General features: G+C 38.0%; 1 protein-coding gene across 5 annotated transcripts in view; it reads right to left on the minus strand.

The window, feature by feature from the left end:
- Positions 1–11,499, minus strand: part of LOC107747955 (centrosomal protein of 128 kDa) — a 65,524-nt gene that overhangs the window by 45,386 nt on the left and 8,639 nt on the right. For all 5 annotated transcript variants that reach the window (XM_016562590.1, XM_016562588.1, XM_016562589.1 and 2 more), the window contains exons 6-8: positions 4,846–4,937; positions 4,662–4,734; positions 4,242–4,364 (exon numbers count right to left, since the gene is read on the minus strand). In XM_016562590.1, coding sequence (XP_016418076.1) covers positions 4,242–4,364; positions 4,662–4,734; positions 4,846–4,937 — 288 coding nt within the window. The remainder of the gene's footprint in view (positions 1–4,241; positions 4,365–4,661; positions 4,735–4,845; positions 4,938–11,499) is intronic.

Here is an 11,499-nt window from a genome sequence, read left to right on the forward strand (position 1 = left end):
TGCGTGGAGCAGCTGCTGTTGCACAAAAAGTCAAAGAGTGGTGGCACTGTTTCGAAAACCGGTGTTTGTAGTATCCTGAGAGAGAAGAGAGTGGATGACAAGTTCTTGTTATCTTTGGTATCTGAGAACAGATTTATTCTCACATGTTCTTAATATAATTTCTATTAATTATCCACTGAATTATGTGATCTGGAGTGTCTGTTTTCTTCCACGTGTGCGAGTCAGAGCATCTTTCAGATATGAAAGCAAATAGACTTATGATTATGACAATATATTTTCTGTATGTGTTTTGTTTGTAGCTCATGGTATTTTTATAACAATGAAGGATGTTTATGACAATAAGCAGTGTGGCGTTATTAAACATGCAAAGAGTGCTTGTCTGCCTATTATAGAATCAACATCAACTATAGATCACAATCGGAAGTTATTACAAGCACTCGAGGATGGTTTAAAGTGGGTTTTAAGTAAAAACAATAATTAACGTACATAAATTTTAAAATGTGGCTTGATCGGCGCCACCTAGCGTGCAGGCGTGAATTAGCAGAAGGCAATCAATTGTTTTGCGCTCGGTGTGAAAGCAACATTCGTCGGCGATTCGCCTCGCTTTTTCATATCGCGCTCAGTGTGAAACGGCCTTAAGTCTACTGGGGTTTTTTCACCCGTTTTATTTTCCATTAAGCAAAAATAATAATAATAATTAATTAATTAATTAAATATCACAATTCTGATTGTGTAGAAATGTAATGCAAAAACATCTCCTCAAACTCATTCTTGTCTAGAGCACAAAAAGCGTAAGCACCACAAAAATTAAATTGCTTATACTGTATATTGACTGTCAGTAATTAAAGCCACAGGGTTTGTTCCAAAGCCATAAACCTTTGTATAAGCAGTTGTATCATGCTTGCCTTAAAAAGCACCACTTATTAGTATTCAGTAGACCACTGATTGCATTTATATGAAATGTACTAGTTGAGTTTGAAAAACAACTGGGCAAACTTATACTGGAGTACATTTAATTCACTTTGTCAGATTTTAAAGTAAAACCCTTTAAGTTGTAATGGTAACTAACATATATTATGTGCCACATGCCATTACCATTTAATGCGAAAACCCAGCATGTGTGATTCCAGCATGCATATGGAGCACAAAATGAATTTGCTGAATGTGTTTTTGTAAGAAACAGCTGGAATGCTATTTATCAATGGAATGACAACTATAAGTGAGATGCATAATTATAGAAGGGGAAACATAATTAATATGATTCATTTTATCATAGACAGAGTACAACTAAAAAAAATTCACATTAAGGTGCCGCCCAGCTACAAACAATGCAACTGATGCCATTGAATCATTTGCTGCGTCCCAATTCGCCTACTTATACTATGCCCTAAAAGCATGTACTCTTTTGTGAAGAAAAAGTACATACTTTTGAGTATATAGAAGAATAGTAGGCAAGCTTTGGGACATACTACTTCGTCATAGCTGCTTCTTTAATGGACGCTCTGTTGCTTCGTTACATGCATTCTGTCACTGTTTAAACTGCCCTGTCAATCATCTTGTCGCAGTTAACATCCTCCACATTTCGTTTAATTTGATTTCCTACCGTATTGGAGAGAAATGAAGAGGCACGTTGATCTGCTAGTCAAGGGTCTATCATGCCGAGAACTCGGCTCATGTTTGCATAATGATGCATTTAAAAGTTAATGACCAAACGTATCATTATAAAAGTTCACAGTGTTGCTGCAGATGAAATATAACATGGATAACATTTAATTAATATTTTTCATCAGGTTAGACATTGATTATTTATCACTCAAATCCCTTTCGCTACCTGTCCGTCGGTCACGTATATCCGCCATGTTTGTAGTTTTTAACACTTTTTATGCGTGTTTGTAGTTCTAATCTAATCCTCACCGCGCAATGTGTTGTGGGCAATATTAGCCATTAGTTGGTGCGTTCCAAACGGGATATATCGCCCTCCGAAGGGCACTTCGGAGTGAAAACAATCATGGCCACCATATTGAAGGGTCATTCCAAACCCAAGTGCTCAAAACTGGCCACTTCAAAGGGCCCTTCGGAATGAAGGATTTCGAAGGGTACAACTGATGGACACTTCGGGCTCCCATGATCCTTTGCGCAGATTCTTTGCATGATGAAGGCGCCTCCGTGTGGGCACGTGATGATGACGCAGAAGGGCACTTCAAGAAACAGTTGTTTGGTCCCCTACACCCTTTAACCCTTTGAAGCTCTCACTCCGGAGGGTAAACCCATTGAAGGGATTAGGGCATTGGGATGAGCCCTTCCAAATGGAACGCAGTGAGAGTTAGGCCTGTCGCAATAATCAATATATCGACTTATCGCCCAATATATGTACATGACCTCAATAATTTTTGGTGGCGCAATATATCGCCCATTATATTTACTTAAATTAATGTCACCATGTTTTCTACGTTCCACTTGCACCGGTGTCTTTTGCAGCTTCTCGTACATAACGCGGTGTAGTCATGAGGTGCTATACTGTAAATATATACTTCAAATACTGTAAATATAATTATTGTAGGTTCTCTATGCCCCACTTCTCTCAAACGCTTCATTTTCTACAAAGTCCCTCCTTCCGACAAGCGCAGTCTGCTCTGATTGGCCAGCTGACCCAGTGCATTGTGATTGGCCGAACACCGCAAGCACTCGTCGGAAATGTAACGCCCCTTACCATAATCGTGAGCTTCATCTTTCAAAATAAATGTAAAGACAGAGCCCCAGCTTGTAACACTCCAAAGAGAAAGGAAAACTTGAAATAGCATCATATGACCCCTTTAAGGTATCTAATATTTTGATACTTAATTTCCATGATCTAAATATTCTTAAAAATTAAAAGTTTGTTGTCATTCGGAAGTGTGTACGCCTTCTTGCAGTATTATGCTGTTACATTATGATTATATATTCAGTGGCATAAAATCGTCTTTAAAATGACAATAATATCGCTTCTCTCAATTATTTCTGGGGCAATATATCGCACAACAAAAAGTTGTTATCGTGACAGGCCTAGTGAGAGTGTGCATCGATCTGCACTTCGAATTCTAACCGGAAGTAGTAGACCATCCGGAAATCTTTGGCATACTTTTTTTAAACATACTATGATTTGGGACATACTAATTCTATTTTTGAATACTATTTAGGACGGATAGTATGCGAATTGGGAGCAGCAAGAGTCTTTATGTTAGGTATGTGTTTTGAGGAAGCATTCCTTAGCCTAAAATCACTTTGTGAAATGCTGCAGTGACATCATTCACTGCTCTAACAGCGGTCTTGATTATATGGGTGTGTAAAAGAGCAGCACAATGTTTTTCTTAACAGCTCTTTGGTGACTAAGTGTTTGTTTATCTGTCCTGATTTGCTTGTCTTGTTTGTTTCTCGTAATTTCGCAACAAATGCATTATTTCTCTAGGCCTAAGGCACTGCCTTTTCATTAGCAAACTGCAATGGAGAGAAGATGCAAATTAGGCTCCATTCATCAGTCACCTCTCAGATAAATAGGGCAATTGTTAATGGAAGGCAAACACAGGCAGATACTGCCCCCTGCTGGTAGGAGCACAGCATGAACCTGCTCTAAAGTTACTGTCAGATCACTGTTTTTAACAATGATTTCTCCCTGATAACACATTAAGCTGAAATGCAGAGACAAATGACAGCAAGTGAGTGTTGCGACAAAAATCCATCTTCAAGAGGCCATATCATATGTGTATGTATATATATAAACAGTATATATATATATATATATATACACACACTAGTTTTCTAAACTAAAACCTTTTATCAAAACTTCAAATAACATGTCAAATAACAGTCTGTATTTTGACATAATGCCTCATGAAATGAAAAACAGTGCTTTACTCCATTACGACATGGGCTTCACAAAACCATCCTTCAAAAGCATTGTGCTGTGTTTACAAAACAATTCATGCTGAAATGGGGGGGGAGGTTGACTACAATGATCATTGTCCCTGGATAAACTTCAGCCGCCGATTCATTTTAAACAATGAGATTCTTCGCAAAGACTTGCAGAGTGTCAGGTTCTACGTAAATGGACCTTTTGGACTCTGAGTTCTGAAGTTACAGTATAATTACAAGGTACATCAACGACTTTCAACTCAGAATTTTAAGAAAAATTTTATCTGTAATGACATGACCCCTTTAAAATATTAGCAAATAAATAACAATATGCAGTTTGCATTAGTCCCTACCTCCTGCAGTTCCCCAGACATGCTTTTTGGCTTCTCTCTGTGATGTCTTTCAGAAAGCACCTGCCGTCCTGTGCGCATCTCATCCTCAATCTCCTGTAGACGTCTCTCCACCCGTAACGAAACCTAAGACACATAGCACAGGTCAAAACTGACTCTGTTGTGCTATTGGACCTTCATTAAATCTTAAGCCCTGCTCAGCTGGAGCAAGGTGCTGTTATTCCGTATATCATGTTCTGTACAACAGGTCTCCTTAGAAACTGTATTCTACTTACAGCAAGACAGAAGAGAGGTCCTAATTTAAGCCTAGCACAACAATTTCATTACTACAGGAAGCAAGAAAACTGGTCACAGGCAGCCATCAGCTAAAAGAAATAAAAGTGAACACAACAAGCTATATACTGTAAAATTAGCAGCACTTACGGGTTCTTCTTTCTGTGATGCCTTTATGTGGCCTGCAAGATTCTCCAGTGTCTTCTTGGTTTCTATATCAGTTCTTTTGAGGGGCAGAAAGAACAAAACAGTGTGTATATGTGCAGTTTCACACAAGCTATGTATTATCAGCAATAAACAAGAAGCTTTTGGACAGGTTGAAACATTAAAGTACCTGTTTCTTCTCCTGATCTCTCTATCAATGTCATCACCAATCCGAAGCTGATCACTCTGCAGGTCTCTGAGGGACTGATGCAATGAGTGAATCTGAGAAACACAGGGAATTAGATTTTAATATAAGTGGTGCTTGCTTGTGCTGGGGTGTTGTGGGTGCTTGCCATAGTGTTGCTATGGAGTTTGTAAATAGTCTTGAGTAGTTGGTAGAACATTATTTTTGAGGTTGCTCTGGTGCTCTGGTTGGTTGCTAAGGCACTGCTAGCTTTGTAACAATGTGGATGCTAGCCAGACACTGGAGTTTTCCAAAGTAACAATCTTTATTAATAATAAACCAAACATGAAGGAGAGCGCTAGAGTATTCACACAAACCACACAATGTGTCAATGATAACCGACTAATACAAATGAAAACACAGGGCTATACATGCATAAAGGCAAAGCAAGCTATACAACAAACTATATATAAAAAAACAGGTGATAATCATGAGTAACTAGAAACAAATGAGAATTTCAGTTTGTTTTACCTTTAAAGGCAGAGTAAGTGATTTCTGGTAGCCAATGTTGATATTTGAAATCACCAAAACAAACACGCCCCTACCCCAAAAGGGTATTGCCCCTATTTTGATAGCTCCGCCCCACATATACGTACGCAACCCAGGCAACGTTTAGTTCTGTGAAACAAAGCAAAACCAATGTTACACCGTGTCTACGGACGTGAGTGGCGCGGCGCAACAAATCCCGACAGAAAACTGCTGCCGGGTTCTATTTATGACGTGCTGACACATTTCAAATGGTTTTCAACGGTCGTTTGATCGCGTCCAGTGTAGGCAGACTTTAGCTGTTGTAGACACGGTGTTACTCACCTATTGAGAAGAAACAAAGCAACCTCGGCGTCCGATTGCAGGCCTCCGCTCCTTGAGTTCTCTCCCGCGCTGGAAAGCTGATCCGATATTTACACGGATCCTACTTCTTGCCTTATCGTTCAGCAGACGTTTTCCTCTTTTGTTTTTTTATCCGCCATCTCTATCTTTCTGTCGCTCGGCTCGGCTAATGTCCGTCCCATGCACTGAAAGCTCTCTCCTCCACATCACGAGTAGACACGCCCCTTATTGCTGATTGGCTACAAGTTTGTTTTGCTATTCGGCCCGAATAAGTTTTCTAAAGTGTTTTTGAAAAATCACATACCCTGCCTTTAAAACCCACCTTGATTAAACATCCCACATTGTTACAGGGCTACTTAGCAAATTTAGAAATAGTTTACCCTGATAAGGTAACTAAGGCAGGTCCAACAGTAGGACAATATAGAACTTTTTGTTAGGATCATCATTGGGAAGAACATTAACAAAACATAACTGTAATAATTTATTGTAAATATATATTACAATTATATATATTATATATTACAAAAAAACAGCTAAAGGTGTAGGAACATATTCACTTCATCTCATATAATGATTTGAGCACAATTTGGCAGCAATACAAATTAATAGATTTATATTAATATTTAATTATATTTATGTATTTTATATCTTTGTATTTTATTATAAATAAATGAAACTAGAAAAAAATACCGAAAAGCTACAAACTAAGCCTACAGTACAAATCACAGAGTAAAAAATGAAAACTAAACATTTTTACTATTGTTACTAGTGTACACATATGAATGTGCACATATACATTAGGGGTGCAACGGTTCAACTTACTCACGGTTCGGTTTGTATCACGGTTTTAGAGTCACGGTTCGGTGTGGCGTTGTGAGACGCGGGTTCACGTGCTTCGGATGAGCGACCACACAAATCTTCTCACTGCGCGCGCGAGTTCATGTCTTCTGGCTCTTTAATATTTAAACTGGCAAGGCTTAAATGAGTTTAGTTTAAACACAGATAGCAACATGTGCTGTTCAGGTCTCACCTGCGCTATCAACACATGATGACAGCATAAATGACAGTTATTCCAGCATAAAGCACTCGCATTAATTAAAGAGTGACTGGTTTGTCCACGTATTGTATTTTTTTTCTCTCTCATCGCTCTTGTTGTAATGTATTGGGAATTTGTATCCATCAACAGAAACATGCATTAGCCGAACTCTAACAAACCATATTACAGATGTATTGGCAGATTTAAGTTGAACCGCGGTCCTAGTGTATGCCGAACCGTGTGTGGAGAACGGTACGGTTCGATTTTTTACCGAGAACTGTTGTACCCCTAATATACATGTATACATATACAAATCACAGCATGAACTGTAATCCATATAAAATACACACACACAATAAAAAAGGCAGAAGTGATGTGTGATTATTAAGTCATCATGCAGACATAACAATAAGTCAGCAGCCAAGCTGTCAAAAAATATTGTATCTGATGAAGCCATTTGTGGACTGTGAAAAAAGGTCAACATTCACTCAGGCTCCCAGTCACTGTTATCATGGCATGGATCTTGTGTGACTGAAGAACTAAAGCAGAGATTTAGGCTGGCCAGTAATATGGTACATATTGTACAACACTGAAATGTGGCAACCTGTATAATGCCTGCTATAATGTTTATATCAGCAGGGTGTTTTTAATATTCAGACACCAAGCAATGAATTGTGTACTCAGCAAACCGTGATTCCTTTATTTTAGTGGAAATGGTTTAGTTTTGAAATGTTCGTGACAGTTGTCTGCAGCAGCAACTTGCCACACTAACTATAGAATTCAACTGATGTGTGCTCATACTGCATGTATATGTACAGAAGACTAAAAAATTTAGTCATGACTAAAAACGTTTTCAGACTGATCCTGCAGAATTGTATGACTGTAACCCATTTAGTCGAGACTACAATATACAGCATAACCTTGACTGTCTTACTGCATTCATATAAGTTACTACATATAAAATACATACATTTTACTAAAATGTTATTCCAATAAGCGAATTCTTGTGCTAGAAGATATCTAGTGCTAGAGTCCCCGATGTAACAAACTGATGCTATGCAGCATAAAAAACAGCTATGGGAGCTGCCCTAAGCTTTGTACCTAACAACGCCTTTTAGGTTTAACTATACACACAGCACAGCCTCAATCATGTTAGTACTTTTATAAAATGGTTACTACATTAAAGAAAAAATATATATAAAATATTTTTAAAATTTTTTTTTACCATGTTACAAGGTTATACCTTGACAGTTACTAATAAATTAAACACACTTGCAGGACAACAGTGCATATAATGCTAAACATTTCTAATTGGCCAGCTACAAACATGGCTTCGACAACCATATTTATAATGTATCACTGTTTTGTTTTTAAGTAAAATGTTATATATTGTGCAAAAGGTTCCCCCACATATTCTCACTAATGATCTTTCATAACATTTTCATGACATGTCATTTCACGACAGGGGAAGTCGTGGCCTAATGGTTAGAGAGTCGGACTCGTAACCCAAAAGGTTGCGGGATTTACATCCATAATTACTAGATAAAACATTTCAAAAGAAATTGCACTCAAAATTACCAATATAGAGTATAACTACTGTAGTAAAATAGACAACTAGTATTTACTATACCATCCTGGGACCCAGGAATAGACTTTTGTTCTCTGTAGTGGACATTATAATATAGTGAATTTCTCAGAGACCATATATGCCACAGTTTTAAGTGTGGAGGTCCTGTAAGGAGCACATTCAGGGCTTTTCAGAGATATCAAATGTTTGGACGTTTCACCATGACCACTCCCTTTCCTTGGTCTTTAAACATGGCTGACATTAGTTTAGTGATCAAATGTAACACTCTTATTGGAAATATGATCATATTTTGTAATTATCATTTCAATCTGACTAAGTTTTAAAACTGTTGGTCACAAATCAACATCTCAGGAAAATGTTATGGGGTTTCAAATCAAAATATGACTTTCGGTTATGAAACAGGACATCGATTTCATACATGTCCACTAGGGGTGGAACGGTTCACGGAAAAAAAATCGACCCATACGGTTCTCCACACACGGTTCGGCACGCACTAGGACCGCAGTTCAACTTAAATCTGACAAGGCATCTGTAATATGGTTTGCTATAAATAACACGTAAAACAAACAGGGTTCGGCTAATATATGTTTCTGTTGATGGATGCGCATTCTGGCTTCCCAATACATTACAACAACAGCGATGGAAAAAAAAAACTAAACCCGCGCCTCAGAACCAACGCGCGCAAATATTAAGATCTCTCTGAAGTATTGTGTTTAAATCGACAAATTCACACAAATATTATGTCAAAATGCCCGTCTTGGTAAGTATCCTATAGAAGACATAGCAGTCTGAACGTATGTATCAGTGCACTGGATCAGTGCATTTTCTTAAAGTGACTGCACTTTCTTAAATGGATCATATGACTATGCTAAAAAGAACATTATGTTGTGTATTTGGTGTAATGCAATGTGTCTATGCAGTTTAAGGTTTAAAAAACAAATAATTTTCCACATAATGTACATTACTGTTGCTCCTCTAAGCCCCTCCTTTCGCATGGCATCGATTTTTACAAAGCTCATTGTTCTGAAAAGCAAGGTGTAAGCTGATTGGCCAGCTATCCAGTACGTTGTGATTGGCTGAATACCTCATGGCCAATCCATAATTTTTTTGGGAATTTTTATTTATGTATTTTTTTTTATATAAGTATCGGTTCAGGCACCGTTTAGGCACCGGAACCGTTTTAAATGTATCGATTTGGCACCGGTATCGGAAAAAAAAAAAACAATACCCAACCCTATTCATAAAGAATATCTCTTTGGATTTGAGACTTTAGTCTTTGCAACTTTACAGATCTTCTTTATGCACCAAGAGCTTGTAAAACTCCAAAGAGAAAGGAAAAATTTAAATTGCATAATATGACCCCTTTAATATTAATCAAACAGCAACAACAAAGAAATCACTCACTGCTCTTGATTGAATAGCTTTTTTAACTTTAATAAAGATTCATCTTTAATTTATACAGTCAAATATGCAATGCTGTTTTACATTTCATTACTTTATTCAATTTCTGTACCTGAAAACTAATAAAAAAACTGAAAATCACTGTTTATTTTATTTGTATCTTTACTCTATTGTATTTATTTGTGCTGTTGCTTGTAGTTAGATAGATTATTCTTATTTTCTTTATTTTTATTTGACAGTATAGTTTTTGCCTAAACATAGCACATACCGAACCATACCGAAACCGTGACTCTAAAACCGTGATACAAACCGAACCGTGAGTAAGTTGAACCGTTCCACCCCTAATGTCCACTGTAGAGGACACCAGGACTAAAAGCATGTTTATTACACATTTTAGAAGACACAACAAATGAAAAGAAAAATAAATTATATTTCAATATTCCAGTGAAATATTAGATATTATTATGAAAATCTTGCCAATTATTACTCCCATTATTAAACTTTTTTCATGTTGCCCCAAGAACACATTAATATGCAAATTAGATACAGTGTATAGATACATTGTACACAATGGAAAAACCCTCTTATGGCCATTTTACACAAATACTGCATAAAGCAAAATGGTATATCAAATTATTCTGTTATATCTTTCAAAACATAGTTAAGAATAATCTTTATACAACGTTTGGTATTTAAAAAACCTGAAACCTAAAAATGTATTGGTGATTTAAAAAAATCAATTGTTTTTTGGGTTTCAATTTCCGGGTCTCAGGAGGAGTGCGGGGCACAAAATAACGAGGTGTTAGTTGTAACACACGTGGTTTAAATATTTCCACACATACTTAACGTCTTGGTTATGTACAGTGGGTACGGAAAGTATTCAGACCCCCTTAAATTTTTCACTCTTTGTTATATTGCAGCCATTTGCTAAAATCATTTAAGTTATTTTTTTTTCCTCATTAATGTACACACAGCACCCCATATTGACAGAAAAACACAGAATTGTTGACATTTTTGCAAATTTATTAAAAAAGAAAAACTGAAAAATGCTCAGTATTTAGTAGCGACGAATTGGGATCTCGCTTAGAGAGACCAATCCACTTTAAATGTAAACCAAACGAGCCAATGCATATTGGCATGCGATAATTGCATCCAGCTGCCGCTGATCACAGCGTGAGCATAAAAAGGCAGCCGGTGCAACACAGACCAGGTTTTCGCTGAGGAGCCGAGCCGGTGACGCTCGGCGGTGGTAGACCGAGACGTTCCCTTTCAGTCGGTCACTACGAGTCACGTCGTGACCGACGAATTGGGATCCCTACCAAAGCGCCATGGATGCTGCCCCTTCCAGTGTCCTGTGCGAGCCGCCTGTGCTTCTTTGTGGTGTAGGCCGGGGCTCGCTACAAGAAGACCAGTCACTGTTGTCATAGCACTACCCCCTCAGTGAGATTGGATAACACTGGGAAAACGTACCCCTTCCACTTGGAACAGTAACGTTGCGGAAGCCCCATCCTTCCCGAAGGAGGTTTCGGAAGCACTTACACATATGAACATCTGTTTAGGTGTATATGGAAGATTAGACGTGATTGTAACCCTCTTGGAAATGGCAGAAGTCTGTCGGGGAAACACGGGCTCTGAGGCTATACTGTGGACTTTACACATATGGGAACCACGTAGGCCTCTACATATGGAACCCAGCCCTCTACCGGTTCTCAAGGATTCATCGAGTGAGGGCCTGGCGCCGGAGGTT

The sequence above is a fragment of the Sinocyclocheilus rhinocerous genome, unplaced genomic scaffold (genome assembly GCF_001515625.1).
Source record: "Sinocyclocheilus rhinocerous isolate Xijiao unplaced genomic scaffold, SAMN03320098_v1.1 scaffold769, whole genome shotgun sequence".
Classification (NCBI taxonomy): domain Eukaryota; kingdom Metazoa; phylum Chordata; class Actinopteri; order Cypriniformes; family Cyprinidae; genus Sinocyclocheilus; species Sinocyclocheilus rhinocerous.